At 39.2% G+C, this 25,194-nt stretch overlaps 1 protein-coding gene across 2 annotated transcripts; it reads right to left on the bottom strand.

The window, feature by feature from the left end:
• Positions 1-5,022: 5,022 nt before the first annotated feature.
• HMGCR (3-hydroxy-3-methylglutaryl-CoA reductase) lies at positions 5,023-23,934 on the bottom strand. Of its 2 annotated transcripts, XM_059833365.1 has the most exons (20): positions 23,902-23,934; positions 20,227-20,422; positions 19,710-19,821; positions 19,073-19,160; positions 18,897-18,981; positions 17,372-17,477; positions 16,363-16,469; positions 15,838-15,954; positions 15,333-15,484; positions 14,206-14,450; positions 13,894-14,066; positions 13,234-13,428; positions 12,485-12,643; positions 12,223-12,380; positions 11,071-11,176; positions 9,926-10,096; positions 7,822-7,962; positions 7,556-7,714; positions 7,115-7,269; positions 5,023-6,969 (listed from the first exon to the last, which is right to left on the bottom strand). In XM_059833365.1, exons 2-20 carry the CDS (start codon positions 20,389-20,391, stop codon positions 6,915-6,917), a joined length of 2,649 nt encoding a protein of 882 aa, XP_059689348.1. In that variant the 5' UTR covers positions 20,392-20,422; positions 23,902-23,934; the 3' UTR covers positions 5,023-6,914. The 2 variants fall into 2 exon arrangements, with proteins under 2 accessions (XP_059689348.1, XP_009810232.1); XM_009811930.2 differs by lacking the exons at positions 12,485-12,643; positions 23,902-23,934 and having other exon boundaries at positions 20,227-20,412.
• Positions 23,935-25,194: the final 1,260 nt, after the last annotated feature.

A 25,194-nucleotide genomic window follows, 5' to 3' on the forward strand; every position in this document is an offset into this window, starting at 1 on the left:
TCTGTACAAAGTTTGAACAAAGGGGTCTGTTCTTTGTATGCTAACTAAATTGTTTAAGTCTTTGGTATCACCTCCACTTTCAAAAAGTAGCAGAAACGCCCAGCATGTATCAGTTAAATTCGGTCCTGCGGATTCCAAACCTAGAGTTATAAATTTTATTTTTTCTTACCTGTTTTTATAACAAGCCTTCATGACATACAGAAAGTAAACAGTATGTCTGTCTTTCCTTTATCAGTATCTCCACATAGTGGTGGTGTCCCCCACCTCTCCCAAAAAAATTATACAAATATTAGCACAAGCCAAACACCTGCAAATGAGAAATGGTATAAGGACGCTCTCCCAGAGCAGTAATAATTTGTTTCAGCCCTGATACATCGGAGCTGGTTTGGAGTACAGCCATGCAGTTGAACTGGGGTGACTTCAGGGGCACGGTGCAATCCCTGGAACCACACCCCAGGTAGCTACTACAGTGCGTATGCATTGTATGTACTTCCCTGATTGCAAGTAAGAGGCCTGTGTTGAAATAAAGGAAGAAAATAGTAAACAAAAGGTTTGGGTAATGGTTTAAAAGCTCCCTTATGCTTCTAAGAGAAAAAAAATAGGTTTTCTCTTTTATACAGATCAGCTTTAGTTAATGCGCTCATAATACAGTTGGAATGAAAGAATATATATTGAGAAAGATAGCTAGGAAAAGTAAAAATTAGTCCAAAATGCACTTCAGTGTTTCGCAAGGGATAGCTTCTGAGGTTCACTTCTTTCTGTGATGATACAGATTATCTCTTCTGCCTAGCTGAGGTGCATAGTAATATTACTACAAATGCCTAAAAAAACCCTAAAAGAAGAGGATGTCTACTTTTCCAGTCTGAAATGAATTTTTTTTAAAATTCCTCAGTTGCAGCTACCTGACGTAGTTCTGCCCCTTAGTCTGAGGAGCTATTCAATAGTGCAATGCAGAAAGCAAATGTTACCCCAAACCAGGCAACCCTCCCATAGGACTGGACAAAATAGGTGAGCAGAAGTGGCTTCCCAACACATAGAGAACATCTCTAAATCCCCTCACCAGTCATGTGAAAGACAGGGAAGACACAGTCCTGCAGCTGCTGAGCTGCTTGTCACCTTGGGCTTGAAGGCTCTATAGTGCACCTCCATACCCTAAAGGTATCTTAAAAAGAATCTTTTTCTGCACTTGTTGGAGGTAAGACGCAGCAGACTCAAAAGACAGTTGGTCAGACAGATGGAGGAGGTGGCGAGAAACAGAGATAGAAATGGAGGGTAAACACGTTATTCCCAGCCACCTACCTAAATTCTGTTCAACTCCCTTCAAAACCCTTCTTACACACCTGGCTGTATCAGGGGAACGGGATGCCCGTGCGGGGCCAGGCCTTTGTCTCAGCTCTATATCACAACGTTTCAAGTGCACAAAGCAGCGCCCTCCCCGCAGAACTCCTGCAGGCAAATGTGTGGTGAAATGTGCGATCCAGACGCGTTCACACATTGAATAAGCACGAGCAATAGGGAGGGTCAGTTAGATATAACTGGATGTAACGTTTTTTTTCTTCCTTGTTGGTAAAACTTGGGGGCTTTTTTGCCTCCTATCTCATAGACTTTGGGTCTGAATCCCCATTTTGTCACCATTATTGGTCAAAATTGCTTTCAGACTAAGTATACAGCACTCCGTATTCACTGGTGGTGAATTAATAGCAAAAAGCCTTCCACCCCACAAATCTGTGTGCGAGCTTGCTGAAATTAATTACTGCATTCAGTTATGTAATAGGCAATTTATATAATGAGTTCATTGCATAATTTACATTTTTAAAAGTTGTTGACAGAATTTCAAGGCTAGGATTACTCATTAAGTGATTTTCTATCTTAACAGGTAACTCAAGGACGTTGGGTTGTTCTTAGCCATTTCACCACAAGCATGGTGTGTCAATAGCTGAGGGACTATCTCAAATAAAGGGACTACATGAGCTTACAGCACAAAGACAGAGAGTGAAGACAACAAACATCAGATAACTGATGACTTATTATCAATCAATCAGCCTCAGTATAATACACATTATGATTTATTCCTCTCTACCTTGCACAGCAGGAAAATTTTTCAAGTGAGGGAGTTCAGTGAGCTGGTGGCTCAGACTTGGCCCTGTTCCTAGACTCACATTACCAAAGCAAAAACTAAAAAGTTGCATGTGGTTTTCTGTGCTATGTAACTGTGTCCCCTGGATTTTAAATGACCAATTGAGGGTGCTTTGTTAAATATTAAAAGAAGCTGCTGTAAGAACATTTCTTTAGTGAGGAGCGTCCAACTCTTTAGACTTACCCAGAAACAATTTCCACATGGGAAAGCCAAGACTATTCCTGAAAAAGTGCAATTCTGTTTAGCCAGAAACTCTGGTGTCTCTCCGTGTGCCTGATAGAGCTGCCCTTTTTTTTTTTTTCACTAATGGAACACTCTTTTAGAGCCAATATTCCCAAAAGTTAAGCAAATTTTAACTGGTTTAGTGTTGTGAAACTGAGCCAGCTCACACAGGGCTATGCCAGGTCTCACATATAAAAAAGACGAATGAGCTGGACTGCTGTACATACTTCTACACTAATATGCGGCTTGTTTCCAAGTACCTTTTTAAAAAGTTTCATTCTTGGCATCATAGTTATACCTGTACACAGTGTATAAAGCAGGCTTGACTGATTGGCTGTGGGCTATGGGCAAAACACTGATTGGGCACTCAGTGCTGGGCAAAAGAGGGTAGCAACATTGCCCACTTGTTTTAAGGGTGAAGTCAGGTTTCCAGGGCAGCTTTACGTTGCTCTCTGTCAGCAGGGTGGCTGCCTCCTTGGAAGCCACTTTTCTGAGATTGTGGATTGATGATGACGCAGCCTGTGGCATACATGTACTGTAGGATTGCCTTCCATTTGTTCTCGGAGACCAGTGTTTCATTCAGGGAAGTGGGAAGCAATTTGGCAAACTGTGTTGTGGTACCAGGTGGAGAGCTAGAAGATACAGACCTATGTGACTAGTCTTGCTCTGGGCTTTATAGACTTGCTTAAGTCTGGTCTTTCACCCAGTGGTCCTAGGAGAGACTGGTCATTGGCATAATTTTTATGACACAGTTATTTCATCCTGGTGTTTAAGCTTATGAAAATGGACAGACCATGTACATTTCTCCTCCAGAAGAATAAAGCAGGTAAGGAAGAAATTCTTTACCATAAGGGTGCTGAGGCACTGGAACAAGTTTCCCAGAGAAGTTGTGGATGCCCCATGATTGGAAGCATTCAACATCAGGTGGATGGGGCTTTGAGCTACCTGACCTAGTGAAAAGTGTCCCTGCCCACAGCAGGGGTTTGGACTAGATGATTGTTAAAGGTCCCTTCCGACCTAAATCATTCTGTGATTCAAAGAGCTGGTCTTTATTTGGCTGTTGTGGATCTCGGCAGATACTGGTGCCAAGATGTAGATTTTCTTTCTTGTACAGGCTCTGATGGGGACTGAATTTATTTTCTTCACAGCAGCCTGTATGGGGCTGTCTTTTGGATTTGTGACTAACCAGTGTTGATAACACACAAGTGTTTTGGCTATTGCTGAGCAGGGTTTGCCTTGATAGGTTTTCTTTTTGTGTTTCTTTCAGCCCTGCTTGTCCTGTCAGGAAGATTAGGTAAGGCACACTTCACTGATAACATCTTATGCTGGCTGAGAGAAGTCAAAGGGGGCAGCTGTAGCTGCAGAGCTTCCAAGCCTCACAGCTCCGAAACTTCCATCTCAGACAGCCAGAAGAGGACTAGTGTGTAGCAGGGGTAAAGTAGACTCAGGACACAGAAAAGGAAGGAGGTAATCTAGGTAAAGAGAGAGGCAAACTAGTGACCAGAGTAAAATACACTGTTTTTACTGTTTTTATTTTTTCTAGGGTTTTAAAATATTTGGAAAACTGTATCAGTTGTAGTAGTATAGCATTTAAGTAGCAGCTTTAGAAACTTCATTACAGACAGCTGGTGTGGTTTTGCCAAGGACTCAAGACCAACAGTACATGACTGTTTCTTGTACTGAAGTGATCTTGCCACACAACATTTTTAGCGTGTATCCAGGGAAACAAGAGCTCTTCAATTCCCTAAACATTCTAACACATATGAAATGCTAACCTCTGCTTCTGGTATAAAACCTGTAGTTCAGAGGAGACTGAAAAAGAACACAGACTGCATTGTACATCCGATTATAGACTGATGGACATTACCAAGACCAAACATGAGAGCTGGACTACAGGTGTATGGGATGACCCAGCTAAACCGGTTTCTGATACAAAGGTGAGATGCATGGAGTTGTGATTCGACTCAGCTTTGTGTCACCTTGACAGATCCTTATCTAGGCAGAGATGACTTGGGGGGAGCTGTGGAAATGGCTCAGCCTGGGGTTGCCTGAACACTAAATTATGAAAAGAACTGAAACCCTCATGGAGCTATGAATAATCCCTTAACAAACAAAATGCCCTGAGTACCATTCCACCACTATTCAGTAACTTTGTGTGCTAGACATCACTAAATTAGCCATACAGACTAAGGAGCCATCAAGACACCAGAGAAACATTCACACATAATCCTGCCCCCACCCATCAAACCAGGGAATAAAAACCCGTAAGGTTTGGCCAGAAAAGCAGGGAGTCTTTTTCCAACGACGCAGCTGGACTGTAGGAGATTCTCCCTGCCTTGTCCAGGACGCTGCACAAAGTAACTTCCCAGGGATTAAGAGGCCTTAACTGAGAGAAAGGGTAAGTGATTAAGAAACATACATACGGTATCGCTAATGCTGCAGTGAATTAGTTCTCCCACCTGGGCAAACTGCATAATTCAGCTTTGAGGAGAATAAATGAGTACAGGCTTCCGCAAACAAGGTTGAGAACCTCTGGTGTCATAGCCCCATGTGTTTAATACTGTACGCCAGTCGTACTTTCTTTAACCCCCTTATTTTATGTTGTCTACTAAGGTATGTCACTAAGTCATGAAGTAAGCTTAAAATATCACAATTAAGCCAGCACGTTTTCCATTGTTTTACTGAAACTGAAAAAGTAGTTCTGTACCAAAATGTACACAATTTAGTAATAATACAAAATGTTAATTCTGCAAGACAGAACGTCAGTTAAATCCACTAAAATGAACACTGAACCACCATTTACTGCCAGAACAGTGTTACTTTAAATAAGATCACTGAATGAACATAGAAACAAAGTAGTTCCAACTTTCCTTAAATAAAATGGTAGCTATTAGCAACAACACTGCAGAAAGATAAACATTAATGATATTTACATGCTATCATTAACGTATCTAGCATGTAGTATGTCTTCATGCTTGCACATTAGCTTTATGAGCTCATTACAATGATACTAATGTGTTGATGTACTACACAACAACCCATCATGATTTATATGAAATTTGCACATTAGAAGAGCATCTCTGCTAGTCAACCTTTAGGAATGCTGCTGCATTCCTGCAAGAAACCCAGTCCAATCCACTGATTCCGCCTCCCAAAAAAATAAACAAAAAACCCAAACCATACAAAAAACCCCACCCATCACCAAGCATATTAACAATTTTCCTCCTGTGATTAACTAGGCAGGGTGATGCCTTTAGCAATATTCCCAAAGCGGAATCAAACCAGAGTACACCTGGGTTTTCTGTATTACATTAAGAACACCTGAGACTGCTTCACTGGTCCAAGTATGGTATTTTAATACAGAAACTGCTCATTGCATTAACATGTCGTTTCACTGAATTCCCTTAATTAGTACTTTTCATTGAAAAAAGGATAAGATTTCTTCCTAAAATAAATACTCCCCCCTCAAAAAGAAAGTTTAAAAGGAGTTAAAACATAAAAAAACCCTAGCGTTAAAGAACAGTGTGATCTTCTGGCTTCATTTTATCTCAGCTTATGCAGTGGATACACATCTATTCCTGGGGAATAAGTGTCCAACGCTTAAAAAAATAAAATCATAATTAGGAATATACAAACACACTGTACCTTGAGAGACATCTCTTAAAAGAAGTGTAAACATCTGTTCTTGAATCCTGTTGTTTGAATGCACTCCTATCAAAAAAAGTTTGAGAAACTGCATTTGCTTAAATTACTAACCTAACACGTAACTGGTTTTGGAGTTAGCAGTTTCAAAATCTATTCTTTCTACCTGAACAAAATAACGAAATAGTCGAAGACACTGTTTTTCCCTACTTCAGTACAGATTATAGTTAACAGTTCAGAACTTTATAGGTCACAAGTCTTCTGTAAAGGAATAACCTAAATTGTGGAGTTAAAACATTGAACGCTGCTTAGCTGAAGCAGCAGGCAAATTAAGCATTATATATAGACAGAGGTTTCTATAAAACTAGTATGATTCAATAAAATTGTCTTATAGCCTAAGTTTTACTTGTGGACAAAATTAAAACTGGGAGTTCACAGGAAGTGATTAGGCTTGCCATCACTTTAAAAAAACATGCTTGTCTAACCAGAAAATAAAGGTGGCAAGGACCAGTGCATTCAAGCCAAGTTCAGACCAACTTTTTTTTTTTTTTTAAATGTACAAAGTACATTACATCACTTTTCAGCTTGGTAGTTACCAGGAGCTTACTAGTCAAAATAACCTCAACCTGTAAAAACATAAGACTGACCCATTAGAAAATGTTGTGTAAGAGTAAGAATTCCAAAGCCACGTTCAAGACATCTGACAGGACTTCCTTCATGAAGTCATCTCTAACCACTGAAGGTCAAATGCGTAAGTAGTCTCACACAAGTCCATTGATCTCTCAGTTTATCTTACACAGACATCATTGAGTTGAAGGTGATTTTCATTCTAAACTTCACAGATTATTTTTTTTTCCGCTGTGCACCTGGTCAGTTGCTAGAACAATTCTTCATTTTAAAGCTGGTTTAGTATTCAAGCTGCCTTCTTAGTGCAGGTTCCTTGAAGATGTTGTAGATTTATTTTTGACCTAATAAAACCAGAACTACATTAGCTAGTTAAAATGTTACACTGCTATTATATGTTGCAATTATTCATGCAATTATTATAGAATCTTGTGTACTTGGAAAAAGGGCAAAACAGCATAGAAAGACAAGAATTTTTCCATTTCTTACCTGTTGTGGATCATGTGGCTTTTGACTAGATGCCCAGCTGCAAGAGCTGCCATTAGTGATAATTCTCCTGCCATCACTGTAGCACAAACAATTTTAGCAAGCTGACGGGCATTTTCACCAGGGTTATCTTGGCTTGCACCTTGAACCCCTAACATCTGGAGAGAAAAATATGCAGTATTATGCTACAAAATCTAAGTAAATTTATTGTAAATTTAGTATTAAAGTGTCTTTCCAAATTATATCCAATCAAGTAGCTTTAAGGCTCTTTAATATTAAACAACTTAAGCTTTAGAAACTAGATAACGTGTCAAATCCACCAAGTTTCAGGAGGCCCCATTCCCACAACATTACTTGGACACAATGTACACAACATGAAAGCGAGCTTTGATTTAAGAAGCTTAAGTTGCTTTATATATATATAAAAAACTTTCTGATTTATACCTGCAAACAGGCCTGCTGTGGGAGCAAGTTGGTGCCTCCGCCAACAGTTCCAATTTCTATAGAAGGCATTGTGCAGCTGATGTACAGGTCTTCGTTGGTGGAACCAGTTCGCTCCATCAAAGTGATGCAATTAGAGCTGCCCACGTTCTGCGCAGCATCCTTCAGATCAAGAAGGGGAAACAAAATAAAACCAAAACACTCAACTAAGCATTTCATTAAGAATTACTGAACTAAAGAAAACCTGAACTGGTGTAAAACAAACCTACCTGACCACAGGCAATGTAGATAGCTGTCACAATGTTTGCCGCATGTGCGTTGTAGCCACCTATGCTACCAGCCATCGCAGAACCCACCAAATTTTTGTTTATGTTCACTTCAACTATATCTTCTGTAGTTGTCTTCAATACCTAGACAAAGTGATACACTTTACACCATTCCTTTGGTAGGAGTAGAAATACTCTATTTATGGTTCATAAGCCCTCGCCCCTTGTTTGCTTCCATATGGAATTTGACTCAACCATTGTCCTAGATATCTACGTTTTTGTTAGAAAGGAGCCCTTTCAAATGCAGGCTGTATTGTCCAAGTAACAATGGAAAAGTCAGTGCCACGGGTTGGGACTTGCACAGGCTTTTAAAAAAAGCTCACCAGCTACCTTCTCTGTTTCAAATTCTCATTTCTCTTCAGAATGAAACAAACAAAATTAACTTGGCAGATATTTCCCATTAATTCACCTTGATGTGATAGCAACATTCCTCCCAAGTTGCTCCAGACACTAAACCCTCCCCAATTTTGCTCTGCATAAGAATGTGGAGCTAAATTGAAGAGTTCAAACACAAACCACTGTGCTACATTGGTAAATAATTTGATATTACTGTGCACAATGCTTAAGTGGCACATTTATACTATACTGACTGTATTTTGAAACCTTCAGATAAGAGATTTACACTGAATTTAGTATAAAAATTATCAAAGAGAATGAAAAAAGACAGTGTTGTGAGCGAAACTTAAGATATTCAGTGTAGCAGTAATAGTAAGAGATCTGCACAAAGTCTACAACACTGACAAGAATACGAAGTTTATGTATTGGAGTTCAGTGTAAGTATATGTAGTGATGTACGTGGGGTTATAATATATATTGCCACTGAATCAGCTGTAAAAATGCAAGCAATTTGAAAATTAGGAAACTACTAGGAAGCAAACCCAAAAGACATAAATTGTGTCAATGTGTAAAACCAGCCTGCACACACACTTCGAATACTGTGTCCAACTCTGCACCCAGCATTTTAGAAATTTTAGAACTGAAAAAGATCTAGAGAGAAGGGTGTTCATAGACATGCTAGAATAGTCTTTCTACTTATTCTTCATAGTGAAACTAGTGCTTTTCAGTCTGAAAATGAGAGCAGCTGGGAAGGTGGAAGGGCTGTGTTAGAGATATAAAATCTTGAGCAGCAGAGTGAAGATAAAAGTCTTTAGGGCATCACCAAATAGAACTAACAACAAGAAGGAGGTAGTTCTCATGCAAGGTGCAGCTGCACTGTGGATTCTGCCTGGAATACTAGTGCTAGAAGTTTACATAGTTTCACAAAAGGGACTGGACAAATTACTGGGGGAAAAACAAACAAACAAACAAAATCCATCAAATATGAAAGCACAATTCAGAAAATCTCGAACAAGTTGATGGAAGACTATGCTGAGTACGGTGTAGTAAACCCATCCTTAAACAGTGTCTCTCGTGGCCAGTGCTGGCAACCACGTAGCAGGCAAAGGATTTGGTCTGACACACATAGCCAGTCTTCTGGGCGCAGGTGGAAGAGAATCTAAGATAGCTCTTAAGACATAGGACAAGTTTGCTGGAGCTAGGACTGGCACTGGTTATAAGGGTTACCCTTCGTCATGCAAGATGCTAAGGCAGCTTTGGAATTAAGTGAAGCACCTGATTATGTGTTTTCATTGTAGGAGGCATACAAACTTTGAAGAGAACACCGGGTTTCTGTGAGAGACAACAAATGAGTGAAATGACCAAAATGACTGGGTTTAATGACAGGCAAAACCCCATATGTAAAAATCTATCAAGCTGTGGCATAATTTTTCAAAGGTAAAAAGTGAAACTAGATATGCATCATTAAATATATGCACATTATGTCAGAAGAGACAATGAAAGGAAAAAACATCTACTGTCTCAGGAAAAATGGCTTATCCTACAGCAGTATCTGAAAATACATGTAGGAATTACGCTCACCTGGAAAACAACTTACAGTTAATATCTATGGTGTAAGATAATGTATGATATATGTATACATACTGATGTATGATCAGTTCTGTAAAATGTATGCATTTTTACAAACAATTAAAAGAAAGCAGAAACTTACTTCTCTAACAACCTTGGCTGGAATGACTGCTTCGCAGACAACAGACTTCCCTCTTCCTTCTATCCAGTTTATAGCAGCAGGTTTTTTGTCTGTACAATAGTTACCACTAATAGCTATAACCTGGAGATCACGAAACTCTTCATTCAACCTTGCCAGTGCTTTTTCAGTACCCTGTGAGAAGAGAAACAGATAAAAGGCAATTACATCATTATGGCTGCAAAAGAAGCTACTCAAGGACAGTGGAACAGCAAGATTTGATTAAGTCTAATAAGATCATCAGTTACAGCTGAAGAAAATAACACAATTTCAGGAAGGAACCTGAACCAGGAAAAAACCTAAAACATTATCCCTATCTTTTTTCTAACCACTCTGGAAATTATATGGGCAGCAATTGGTTCTTCCCAGTACATATGGACTCTCTGGATACATTCTAGGTGAATGGGCATATGCTTACCATACTGAAGATACAACATGAACCAAGTTAAATGCTACAGGCATGAAATGAGTTCATTTTGGATGTAGTGGAAAGAGCTTCTCTACACTAGGAAATCAGACAAAAGGTCTGCTATATTCAGTACCCGTCTATGATCAGACCCATTTATGTAACGGTTCTTATAGACTTAAGTTTTACATAGAATAGGCAATCAGTATTAATTTCAAATAGCACAAGGCATCCCCCCAATCTATGGGTCATATCTCAGGTTCTTCCACATGTTTGCATACAAACAAAACCAACCAACCAAAACTAGAGAACACCTCTCTGCTGCCATTCACCAGATTCCTAATCCTTTATTTACAAGGAAGTGATAAACACAGTAACATTAATTACTGCTGGATAAAATCTTTGGCCCAAGGCAACAGAGCAACCAGCTTAACTTCCATATTATCAAGACTACTTTCTTTAATTAATAATAATAAAAAAATTAAAATACAAAGTTACTTTTTTCTTTCATAATTCTCATCCTATTCTTGTTTACATTTGACAAGGTCAAACACTTTTATTATTTTATAGGACTGCAAACAATGCTAATGTCTTATCTTTCTGTCTTCACATGCCACGTAGCCACAGATTGGTAGGCTGTAATTTATTTATTTTTAAAAGAAATACACATTTATTAAAAAGACTTAAGGCGACTGGTCCTTACTTTTGAAATCATATTCATTCCCATTGCATCCCCTGTTCCAGACTGAAAACGGATGTAAAGGTTACGACCAGCCAAACTGATGAGAAGCTTTTGTAGGCGGGCAAACCTGCAAGAAAGTTTAACTATTACTTACAATCCTCAAGGAAGAAGATTAAATTAGTTTTAAGTGGCAAAATGACAGTAAATCATTGCAGATAGCGCTGTTAACCACACTGTGTTCCTCTTCCCTCAGCACAGGAAAAAAAACCTTCAGCTACACAGTTCTCTCGAATAAATACTGTAAAAGTGCTCACTGCCTTTTTATGTTTTCTATCGCTGGACTTCATGAAATAAAATATCCTGGGGACCTAACATAAATTTAGTTCATTTGTATTCCTTAAAACATCTGACTACCAGGTATAAACTAAAAATGAGGCCTTTGGAAAGTCTTATGTCAGTTTTACAGCAAGGCAAAACCCATGCTATCTTCAACAACAGTGCAAGCTCCGCAAGTCGAACAAAAACCAGGAAAAATACTGCATTTAAACGGCAGCATGAGTTGGATTGTGGCCGAAATGTCCTTGGCTGACACTTGTAAGATTGGTAAGAAACAAAACCGATAAGGAAATCTCTCTCTGAATTTTCCTAAAGAAAGCAGATATTTGTAAGTCTTAGAAAAAAACTCCAGGGCTTGTAATAGACTTATTCTTAATACTGTTTTACATTTTTTAGCATTTCAGTTCTAGCATTAGTTTACCCCGTATTCTCTGGAACCTCGCAAATTAATTATTAACATTAGTAATATCATCTGAAAGGGTAGATTCCAAACTTCAAATTACTTTTTGCTTAGTACCTACTAAAAATCCAAATAAGCTTTTATGTTTATTTTTAAATGCTTAGACAACATAAATAATGTATTAAGTATTACACAATGCCAATGCATTTGTTGCCAAGATTCAGTTGTTTACCACTGATCACTGGAAAATGTTTATTACTAGCCTTGGTACATTGCGAGAGTGACTTTTGTTCTCTTAGATTCACACTACATGGGATAGCCAAAATGAAGCTGTAATATCCTGTATTGCAGTACACAAAAAAACCAAATTAGAAGCTTTCTACCATCCATAGAAGTCTTATGTCAGGAAATAAGGCTGGAATAGCCATTGTACTAACCTACTTGTGCTGTCAAAAGCTTCCTTCATTATTTTAAAGCCTTCAGGGCTTTCAAGCCAAACTTTCACTTCTGCAGCCTGGCAAGCAGTGGGCAGCCTTACAACAGGTCCTCGAGTCATCCCATCTGCCAGAATGCGGCTACTTGCTCCTCCACCAAGCTAAAAATCAAAGTGGAAGGGAAACAAAGCAAGATTACTTGTGTATCACCCCAAATATGTTTTATAACACAGGAAGTTTTTCAAGCTAGTCAAACAATACTTACACATATTGCTCTACATCCTCTGTTAGTGCTTGCTACAAGACATCCTTCTGTTGTTGCCATTGGCACCTGAAACTCTTTATTATCCAAAAATAGTGGTCCTGCTACGCCAACAGGAATAGGCATATATCCAATCACGTTTTCACAGCAAGCTCCCATAACCTTACAAAAATATAAGGGTACATTACAGTGGTATGGTGTACAGCACATTATATACTGTGCCTGTGACTACAAGGTATCTCAGCAAAAAACCCACAACCCTACCTATAAAGCAAACCAATTCCCACCTCAAAAAGTTAACAGCTACAGCTATCGTCAGCTAATACTGTTCCAGTCTATAATTTGGCAGATGTATTGAATCTTATTAAGTCTTAAACACCGTTAAAAAACCCCTAATACTGTTAAATGAACTTTAAATAAACTTCCATTTTAACTTGAACTCAAGGTAATATTGTCATTCAGATGAACTCAGGGTCAGTATTAGTAGAATTCTGCATTTCTAAGATAAGGCAGCTGCATACTTTGGTAGGAAATATTTTTTGGGTAAGCTACAGAACTTACCCACCTCCCTAGGTTTAAAAACATCAAGAGCGATAAAAGGTAGTGCCCTATGTTTGCCTTTTTTTTTCCCCCCCTTCTACATCAGTTTTGACCAAGCTCATTGTTAATTCATATATATCACTTTAGGCATGTATTTCATCTATTTGGAAAATGGTTTTACAGTGCTTTTTGCTTGTCTGCCTTTTACTTACCAAAGAATAATTGTAATTCCTATAAGGAAGATATTGCAAAGATGAAGGTTCAGGGAGTTTCTTAGATAACATCTGTCTGCGAATGGATACACCTCGCTCCTGAGTTTCCATCAGGGTTTCCAGTTTGTATGCAGGAATATGCTTAGCATTAACTAAGCTGATAACCTCAGCATCAGTAAGGAATTTTGCTCCCTTCTGGAAATGTAAAGGGTGGGGAGAGAAAGTACAGATTCTCTTGGTGAAAATCGTTTTAAATATTTCCAAATTAAAAAGGAAAATTACTTTGACATTATCAGAGTACATCTAAAGGAACCAACTGCCAATGTCAGGTTTTATAGTAGGCCAGGATAGGATCAAAAACTTTCTTTTTACTCAGGCACCCACTTAGACATGTACATGATGAAGCTTCAATGACTTGGTATGTGATGAATGATGAAGCTGCTTCCCCCTCCCCCCCTGCGCGACTGACTGGAGGAGAACTGACTTATGAAAGGGTTTTGGTTTAGTTGTGACCCCCCCACAAGTTATTAAAGCCATGTAATTTTCTGAAGAATGACATTACAATCAATAGGATCATTTAAAAGCTGGAAAATGAACTGTAAGGATTCTTAGATCAGATGTTGCAGTAGGGGTTAAAAAAAGCAAGTTATTATTCCATACCTCTGCATTTCCAAGTATACGAACACATTCCTCAATAGAACGTGGTTCTTTAGGTAACTCAATTTCTTCCTCTTTTCCATTAAGAAATGAAGAAGTTTCCACAGGGTTACAACTGCCAACTACAAATGTAGCCTTGGTTGATGACTCTGCTAATGCAGGTTTTATGACTTCAGCTGCATAAAGAGAATTAAAATGAACTTTGGTTTACAAAATTCTTAAGTCTTGATTCCAAATACAACACGCTAACACAGATTCTGCTATTTGTTCCAAATATTCAGGAATAGGTTCAGACTTCAAAATGCTAAAAATTACCATTTCCATCTTTGGGAACTAAAGCTTCTTCTACTGTGTTAGACTTCTGATTGTTTTTCAGAAGCCCAGATTGCTTCCTGCAACAATTCTCAGGGACCTTCTTCTGGACCATCACTGGAGATGTTATGGGATTCTTCAACGAGAGTGTGGATTCAGTCTCCGCTTGCTCAAAGAAAATGTATTTGACAGCAAGGAGAAGGGCTAATCCAAGAGTGATTACTTGTTCAATATCCATACTGGCCATTCTAAAACAGACAAATCAAAAAAGTAAATATGTGGTATATACAATTTGTTGTTTATAACAGCATTCTGACATCCCTTTGCTTTAGGAAAGGTAACAGTTTAATCATAATTTATACAGTTACAGAAATTCCAGTCATTTTCTACTAGGACATTCACATATGCTAGGTTAGGGTAGAGAAATCATTCTTTGTATTATTAACAAAGTAAGAATTTTCAGATGTCATTAAATAGTTACTAAATCTTAGCTAAAAAGCAGTCCCAGTAAAAGAAATGACTGTAAAATATTCACTATCTAACAACTACATCAAGTTGATTTAACACCTATCTCCCAATGACAAAGCAGAAAGCTTCAATTATCATCCTCCACCAATAATGACTACTATGATGCAAGCTGAACTGCCAAGGGGCGGGGGGGGGAAACCCTAAAATAGACAGTTCTGAGTTTTCAGAAGTAATATGGAATCACAGGTGCTGCTAACTTCAGTTGAGCTGAAGGAAAAGCAATGGCTTTTGCACTTCTTGCACTTGTGTATGAATGGTCAGAAGCTCTGCATAAATCATTTCTCTAGTGCAGTCAGAAGATTTATTTTCCAGTATGCTCTGAAAGGTGTCAGTGCTAGTGGGAAAAGACAGTGTTTTGATGCATACAGGACAGCTGTCTCCTGGTCATGTTCTTGTTTACTTCAAGGAGATTGGACAAAACAACGTAATATTGAAATATTTCTTATAAAATGTCACCTCCGGTTCCAAGAAATCCTACAGTGGTCAGATCTGAAAGTTTACAAGTGTTGTACACTAGGAGCATAGCTTAGCAGCACTGGAGAATACACCGGTGAATACACCCTAATCAAGGAAACACACTTCTGTTCTGTGAAGTCACCTACCGAGAAAGGTAGAACTGCCATAATGAAACATTAGGTTCAATTCTCTTCGGTGCACTCTCATCCAATACCACTGAATTTTCTACAGTACTGTTTTGAGCAGCTGGTTCCGCTATCCAACGACTGTGGGCGTGAACAAGAACCAAACCCAGCGACTGTATTAAAAACACAAAACAAGTATTAATTTTTCAACTGTAACTAGGTATCTAACCTACTAAGATTAAACATTTTCTTTTTTTGTTTGTTTGGGTTAGTTTTTTTTCCCCCCGTGCCTTTTTTTCCCCCGTGTGAGGGTATCAGCACACACGAAAAAGCCCTCAGTGCTTGGCACAGAAATGGCATACGCAGGAAGACTTTAGGTGTAGATACAGGGAATGTTATTAAAAATTACCACGGTAAACTAGACTAATGGGATGCAGAATACAAGTCTACAGAAAGCAAAAGCTTCATGCATTGCACCAGGACACCTTACTGATTGCACAACCACAGGTGAGAAAGAGCCACAAACCATAATCATTTTGACCCTCTGTGTTACAGGATTTGGTTTATTTTCTTCTTCTTCTAGAACACGAGCAAAATGGCTAAGCTGCCATATAGGACGCCCCTCACGACTCTCTCGAGAAAGCTGTAAAAATAACAAAATTTAAAAATAGGTCCTATTTAGTCCATATTAGAAGAACCAACAAGTTAGCTTCAACTTTGTATTTTTATTTGATCATTAAGAAATTACCAACAGAAGAATTAGCCTACAATCTACTGTTTAGCCTACGTTAGATTTTAAATAGGGGAAAACCCTGGACAGACAAGAATTTACAGTATAATTTGTTTACTCTGCTTTAGATCAGAACTCATACTGTTGAGTGTGACTCATTTACAGTGGCATTAACAAATTACTGTTATCAGCTGAGCCACGTAACTGGTTTTGTGCATTATCCCCGTTCACTTTTAAAGGAAGACAAACATGACAGCATATAAATCCGTGAAGCACAGGGTCTGAATACTAAGCTTGACGTTGTCTTGAAGTTGGTCTTACCTCTAATACCAAGGACACACAAGCTGGAAAGAAGGTCATGAAGACAAAGTAGTTGGCAAGAACAGACATACAGCCAAAGCAGCACATAATTTCAAGTTGTCGTACACCTACATAAAAAAAAAAAAAAAGACATTTTTTATATTTGAATATGCAATGGGTTTTCTATATACTTGAAGAAGTTTTGCAGAAGTAAGAAAGAAACCATTGAACTGACACAACGGATTATATAGGGAACTGCCTAGATTAATGGAAAACAAGCATGTTAAGCCCTAGTCATTGTGTATTAGCTTATTCTAAGCACAATATGAATTTACAGTATCTATAGAAAACTTTTAAAGTGTAATTCTAAATAAATACAAATAATTACAGTTCACCAAGATTTTAAAGCTTCACACTGAAAGCTTGAAACTCCTCACTTACGTAATCAAAGAACAATTAGTCGACATTATGTACTGAAATCCCTTCTGAAAGATGGCCAATTAAGTGTTCAGGCAATGAGAAACAGTATATACACCACCTACTCTTTCACAAACCTGCTATCCAGATAAAGTTGATTAGCCATGTCACACGTGTATTACGGAACTGCTTTAGTAAAGATGAAAGAGCTAACAGTATAAATACTAAAAGAAAAAAAAATCAACTATATGCTAAACCAAAATGAGGGGTTTTTTCCTAGATGTAAAAAGAAAACAGCTTATTAATACACAATACCCTGAAAAGGTCCAAAATAATTTGAAAAGCAAGTGCTTTGAGGTATGCAAGGTCGTTTAAAAAAAAACCCCACAAAAAACCCAACAGCTAATTCTCTTCAACAGGTACATATTATTCATATCTGCAGGAAAATAGTAATATAGGCTAATTAGACAGGTAAATAAATAGCTAAATAAATATATTAAGTCACTCCACTCTCATGGGTAACACCTACTATTTGAAACTCTCAATATCCCAGCATCTTTCAAATAGTCTTTTTTAACTGGAAAGATTTAGACCCTTAGACTGTATCACTCACCTGACATAGTACCAACACCAATCACAAGACACTCCACAAGTGCATCCAGCGTAAACGTAGGGCCTAAAATTGCCATTCCACGTGAAATATTTTCTCTTACTTCATCCTAAAAAGAAAAATGTCTGTACATTAACATAAAGACAAAAATCAAATTAAGGGAGTACACATAACATGATTAGTAAATTGAGTAGTATTATGGTGACACGACCTTATAAGAGATAATACATTCTTTAATTGCTTTATTTGCCATAAGTTATTATACTTTGACAGTCTTTATTTACACATGTTTATTTAATTTTGATTAATTCCTCTACCTTTGGCTCATCAGTATTTTAAGCTCCTACAACACTGATAGGCACAGACTTTAATTACACTACATTCAGAAAAACAGGACTGCTACACTTTATCATGTAAAATAGAAGCCACTTATGTCATGGCATTTCAAAAGTTCTTGCAGCCATCTATCTGTACCCTAACTTTTATTATTTAACTCAGCTGACATAAAAGACCCTAAAACTCTCCCCTGGGGAGGAAGGGATTTCCAACAGAAGCCAGGCATGGCAAACTCTAGAGGGTCTGCTGCTGGGTTTTTGGTGGTGGTGGTTTTGGGGTGAGGGGGAGAGAAGCTGTAGGGAAAACCTATTTGTGAAATACTTTCTTGAAAATGAATAAAAAAACCTGTACTTGCTATTATTATAATATACAACACACTATAACAATATTGCGTATATAGAGAATGGGCAATAAACTCTAATACACAATATACTAAAATATAATATACAATATTTTTGTCACAATTAGTATGCTCAATTACCATGTACAGTATTTTTTAGGTACAAATTAATTTCACTAAATACACTTCTATCTCAGAACTTAGAATATTAGGAGAAAACCATTGCAATGTATGACAAGCAAGATGTCCTGTCAATCCTTCCTGTTGCGTTGTGTTAATTGCATAAGAGGATGAATGTTTCTGTCTACACATATGCTACGTTTGTTCTGCTAAGATCCTGTCCAGAAATATGCTTTTTCTAGTATCAGCATTGTAACATTAGATGTTCCTGAGCCCTAGAAATTAACTTTTTTCTATCAGTGACTGTTCTAGGGAAGACTTTGGTCTAGGAACTCTAGCCGCCTTAACAGAGCTGTAAGTATTGCTGGTTTGAAGTTCTGAACCTATGAAGTACTCATACATACAGTTAACTTAGCTCACATGACTATGCTCACTAATTTTACGGTGTTATTATTCACTTGAACACTGATCTGAATTGAAGATGAAAACACAGAATCTGGATAAAATCCAATCATTTTTATGTATCACCAATACAGTATTCACCTGTAGGTCTCTCCACCTGGATCATTCATAAAATCATAGAATGGTTTGGTTTGGAAAGGACCTTAAAGATCATCTAGTTCAAACCACCCTGCCAAGGGATAATGTTCATCTTTGAACATTAAATTCAAAAGCTCCATTGCAAAAACAAAGAAAACCCCCGAAGAAACAAAAAACCCCAAACCCCCTGACCTGTGAGTTGGAACTGAGTGCAAACTTGGCTAATGCACTTGCTCTTGACAGATCAATCAGAAGCAGGAAGAACGGTAAAGCTTCACTGAAAAAAGAGGCATATGTTAAAACTCAAGGTTTATTGTACAGGGGAAAAAATTCAAGCAAGAAATCCAGAATAACAATTCATTACTTACTTTAAACCTGTCAGTTCTTTATCCAAGAAGTGAATTACCACTGTACTAAAAACAAAACTTGAGAAGATTGTGAAGAGGCCAGCAATACCTTTAAAAAAAAAAAAAAAGAGAGAATTGGCAATTTTTGTTTTATATATAGTGGGAGGAAAAAAAAGGAAAAAAGAAAAACAATACCTTTAGATCAATCCTGACACAAACAAATGACAATTCTCATCTCTCAGACTGCATTAACAGCGGTTGAGGTACAAACTGAAATACATGCTATTTTTATACAGATATTTAAATCTGAAATTTGTACTGCATTCCAAGTAAGACTCCAAGAAATAAAAGCCATAAATCTTTTTATTTTTGCTGATAATGAATGAGAACTGGCTTAAACAGCTCTATATTTTTAAATGTTTCACACAATAAACAATTATTTCAAGAATTAAATTTTCAGTGTTTAGATAATCGCACATAATCTCTCTTAAGAAAAACTGCACTTTCATCTATGCAGAACATGTATTCTAGCTACCTAGCAAGTAATTAGAATAACCCTGTTCTGTACATAGGTATTAAAATTCTAGTATTTATTACGAATTTACATAAAAAAACTGATTAAAATGCATACAGCAAATACAAAAATCAGATACAGTACCTAATATGTATTTTGACCCAAGTTGCCTTAGGTTCTGAAACTGGAAATATATATAAAGGATTGCTATACAGCGCGTGATTGTCAGGATGATGATGTCACTGCTCAGAACATCCTGTTTGAAATAAAAAGTGATTTATTTAGCTTTTATATTAAGTAGGAACTTGTTGTTAAGTTTCAGTAATAAAAAAAAACATTGTGAAGCTGCACTAAACATGAAGTTTCAGAATAAAATATCACTGCTAGTCTGCCTTAAAAAATTAAAATATTGCAAACAATATTAATATAAAATCCTTATTCACTAGATGCTGTGCAACTGAAAGTTCGATTTAATGAAAACCTGCTGTAGCGCATCACTGCTTGCGTACAGCTTTAATATCCACAATGGGAAAAGAAGGCAATAAAGAAGTTTCTGTGTAGCTACTTTCCTCCTAAAACATCACAAACTGATCTTATTCTACGGAAAACCCTGGACCTACTGATTAACAGTAAGTACTATAACATGAATTTAAATCCTTACCTCCTCAAGTTTAGGGCACTCATAATTCCAGCCACAAATCTTATCATTCCCAGTGAACATCTTCATGGACATCATACAGATGGTGAGAGTCACTGTTCCCACAATGACTTCCCATGGATGAGAGGCTACAAAAAGGCCATGCATTCGAAAGAGTCTGGACAACATTTTCAAGACTGTTTTTCTATACTTAGCGAACCTGCAACAAAAGAGTATTTCACATAAGCAAGTTCAGGGAAAAATGACAGAGCTCTATAAATTTCTGCAAGTCATCCCTCAGAAAAAAAAAAACCACCAAACCAGTTAAGTAACAGATAAGTAAGGAAACTAATCTTCACCTTTCAGTTTTCCATGTAAAACACATATTTCTCATCTTCTGAAATACAATATGATCTGCTCCTGCCATCTCAATTTTTTTTTATTTTTTTTAAACACAACTCCCTTGTTTCTTCAAGGTCTTACTAATAAGTCTCCACAACTCTCACACCATCTCTTAGTATCTTTCTGTCACACAATGTTGATACCACTTTGACTCCAACTTCTTATTTTTACCACCTATGGAAGCACTCACTAAATTAACTTACTTCTTTCTACTCACTCTTCCTATCAAAAACATAGATTAACTTCATTTTAACTATATAAATTACCAACTAACCATTGTTGGTAATGCTCAACTTCCACAGCTGGAATGGCAATGTTACCTTCCTCTGACTGTGTCTTCTCTACCTTCTGCTTAATATTCTTCAGTGGTTTGAGTTAATCACATTCAAAACAGTTCCTTCTTCATCTCAAGCACGAGTCCTTCTCACATACAGTATTCTGTGACAGTTCTGTTGTACCCATAACTAATTCCCAGGTTACTGATGCATTTCATCATCCCCTTTGCTTTTGACAGATAACAAACATTGGACAGGAACTCTCACACCTCTCTTTCACATAACTGAGAACGTGGATGTTCTGTACATCCTTCAGTTACAAAAACCGCATCCTAGTCTATTTGCTCTTTTAGATGAACTTTAGACAAGTTCATCAAGGATGCTGACTTATGTTTTATAGCATAGAAACAAAATACCACAAAATTCTCTCTTAAATACATTAGTAGTGGGACTTTGCTTTTCTCATTGCACAAAATCAACAGCTTATAAAACTCTGTGATGAATGTGAACTATATAACTGTACCACAAAGTTCAAAAGATGCTTAAATAGTAGCCTGGCTAACAGAAACAATCTGTAATTCAGTATTTACACGTAGAAATCTAGCACTGTAAAGATTTCCATAGAGGGCAGAAATGGCTCTACACAGTCACTTCAAAGTGGATAAAAAAATCCCTTCATGTTGCCTTAAAAGTAGCAATCCATCCATCAGGCTTCTGGGAAGACAGTCTTTCTAGTATTACTTCTTTTGCTTGGACACCAAAAATGAAGCTGACATTCAACGGAGAAAATAACAGACAGCGCAAATCTATCTGCTTAGTGTTCCTGAAGATACCAGAATCATCTTGATTTCCTACCAATGCCAGTCTTGATCATAAAAGCACCAACAGCATCAATCTATTTTTATTTGTCCTTCCACGGTGAAGGTGTGGCAGGACTTTCGTGGCTTTGGTTCCGTAGAACCAAATGGGGAAAATCATTGAGAGGACTGCCTTCCTCATGAAGAAACTATTCAATTTCCTGCCAGAAAGCTTTTTTTTAAAAAAACAAAAACAAAAAAACACAACAAACCCACTCCTTTTAAAGTCAACATTACCCTTTGTTTTTCCCTGTGTAATATAATGTACATACTGTTTTGTAAATTTATGTTCTTGCAGAATTGTTCCAAAGTGGTATTATAGTTTTTCCCCAGCAGAATGGAAGGTATCTTTTAAATAGGAAAACTAAAATAATACATAGCCAGAGGAATATCTTAGTGCCAAAGATTTTGAAACAATGCAAAAAATAGAAAAAGCATAGCCATGTCCTATGAAAATACAAATATTTTTGAACACCACACTGTTTCAGGAAAAACAGAATTAGTACTTACTACATGACTATAGAGTCCTACCAGTCCTAAAACTACTAATACAACTCCTAAATTCTGACTGTTGGAATAACCTAGGCAATTAGCAAATTGTTGGTATTCTTCAGATACTATTTTTGACACTTGTAAGCAAAACTAGTAAGTGTAAAATGGCTTCACATAAATCAATTAATGAAAAAAGCATTAATTGGATTACAAAAATAATTATCAATAGTATCTTTTATTAGACAATGTTTTATCATTAACTGCTGCTATGAAATACAGGATGCCTCACTGCTGACCTTGGGGTCAACTAAGTGGCAGTAACTCCTAACCTAAAAGGATTCTTGAAAGCCTTAATGTTTATTTAACCTGCCTGAAGCGCATGGAGTTTTCTGCCATGCAGTTGACACTTCTAGAAAATATTGATGAAGATTTTGTACACTGATTCTGCATTACTGAGTGCTGTAAAAAAAAATTTCAATGCATATCATCAGCTCATATTTATAATTCTGTTTAAAATATTTGTATAGCTACACTGACTCATAGCTTGAAATTAGCAAGACATGATGTTAAATATAAAGCTGAAGTTTATCATTAATATAATTTTGTTAAATCTCAAAATGGGGGTTCAAAAGAGATGCTTTATAAATCCTGTCCATTTCCTGCTTGCCTTTGTTTTCAATCAAAAATTTGCAGGAGACTATGAAGTAAAGCAATCCGTTCTGGTAATCAAAACAAAACGCAAACACAAAACAACTGCAACCCCTTCAAAAATTTAACCAGAGCGTAAAAAGCAAACTGAACTGGTTGTATGCAATGGTTTAGAGCATTAATCTGCCATGTAACTATTCGCTTAAATACCTAAGGTTTCTCACACAGCTTTCACTAACCTCAGAGCAGTCATCCGCAACACCATCTATCAGATCAGCACAAATTTCCCATCTCTTGCTGGCTGATTCAGCGATAGCTACGGTATTACAAAGGAATTGAGTGGCAAACATAGCTGAGCAAAAACCCTGTACAGAGCTCACCTGAAAAGCATAGGACACCACTCAGACCCTGTCAAACTGCCAGGTAGCGTTCTGTGTTTTCAAAAAGGGAAACCACCCTCTCGCAGGGCCCTCACTGTAGCCCCTCAAACCCCGGGCGAAAGGCGGGGGGCACAGTCCTCCAGTGTGACCTAGGCTGGGCCGCCCCGCAGCCCGCTGGAAGCCGGCACGGGGAAGGCCGAGTTTCTCCCTGCAGCAGCAGAGGCCCCGCGCGTTGCCGGGCGGAGCTGGCGAACCCCGCGCAACGGCAGCGCGCCCGGGGGCGCAGCGCGCTGCGGACGGCCGGTGCGGCGGACGGCCTTCCGCAGCCCCCCCCGCGGGGCCGCGTCCTCCAACGTCAAGAAGGCACCGGGACAGCGGCTCTGACCTCCCCCGCCCGCCAACCAGGGTGTGGGTAAGGCGGGCCGGGACGCGGGGAGGCTGCCGCTCCCTAGGGGCAGTGATGGCGACGGTGCCCTCCCCCGTGCCGCCGCTATCCGGCCGATCTCCGAGGAGCCGCTCGCGGCCCGGAGCCGCAGCCCGTCCTCCGCCCACGGAGGACCCGCGTCGCAACGGCGGGCTGCCCGCACCGCGCCTGACCGGAACGCGGCCCTCCTGCCCTCCTCCGCCCCGCCAGCCCTCGCTCACCGTCCCGGCACCGTCGCTGCACCACCGCAGACAGGCGACACCCTCCTCCTTCCCGCCGCGCTGCAGACTGAGCCGGCCGCTCCTCTCCGAGCAAGGACACCCGGGGCACGACACGCCAACCGCCGCCATCGCCCGATCGCGCAGCCAATGGCGAGGGCCCGGCGCGCCCAGGCCGCGGCGCGTCACTCACTGTGTCGCCGGGGCAACCGTCCGGCGAACGCTGTACAGCTCGAGACTCGATCAGGAGCGGGGAACACGCCATCTCGCCATGGGCTGCCCGCCAATGGGCCATCGCGCTCCCCTCCCCATATTTCCTGATTGGGCGGCAGGATGCGGCTCATTTACATATGCTGATCGAGCGACAGGCCCGCCGCGCCCGCAGCGGTGCCGGCCGCCCTGAGCCGCGCAGCCGGAGCGGGCACGTCCCCCCGCACCCCCCCGCTGCCCACGGGCACCCTGGCCGCCTTCCCTCCGCGCTGTCTCCCCTCCCGTCGGCAGGCTGTGCCGGGTCCTTCGGGGCAAGGCGAGCGGGCAGGGCGCCCCTGGTAAGCTCTTACAGTCGCGGTGCCTCTGCGGCTCACGCCGATGCTGACCCACTGCCTGGATGCGCTTTACCAAGGCGTTAAGAAATAGCATAATAATTCACAGCTCTCCCGCTTGTGGAAAGCAGCGCTGCCCCCGACGTTCAGAGAAAAATGCAGTACGTTTGTGGCTTTCGGCCAAAGAGGAAATACTGTTTTTGGCTCATGAAGCACAGGAGGCTCCCTGCTCTTCAGGCACCGAGTCAGGTGCGACACACTCTTTGTGGTTGCGATACCTCGCTCCGGTTTTGCATGGCCATTTTGTGTTTCTGGGCCTGAGCAATTGCAGGCTAACATGTTTAAATACAAACAAAATGTCATCTGCGAGGATTTTGCTGCAGATTATCTACAGTCCAGCTTTGCCAAAACTGCTTCTTACATATGCCGTTCCATTTAGAAAAACTTCTCGTAGCTCCACGTGCTACTGTGCTGTGAAGCATTAATGTGATTCTCAAAAAAGGATACGCTGATGAAAAGGTTTCCTAAGAAATCCACCCAAAGTCGTTGTCATTGGCGAAATCATTCATGCTATCTCAGTCTTTTAACATGTAAATTCATTTTTCATTCTCATCTTCAATGTGATGCTTATAAATCCTAAGAACTTACTACTGTGTTTCCACCTTCCCTGCCAGCCTCTTTCTTAACAGTCACGTTTTCTTGAGTATCTCACCTTTATTACCTGAAAAGAGTAAAGTATTATCAGTGAGATTTC

The sequence above is a fragment of the Gavia stellata genome, chromosome Z (genome assembly GCF_030936135.1).
Source record: "Gavia stellata isolate bGavSte3 chromosome Z, bGavSte3.hap2, whole genome shotgun sequence".
Classification (NCBI taxonomy): Eukaryota; Metazoa; Chordata; class Aves; order Gaviiformes; family Gaviidae; genus Gavia; species Gavia stellata.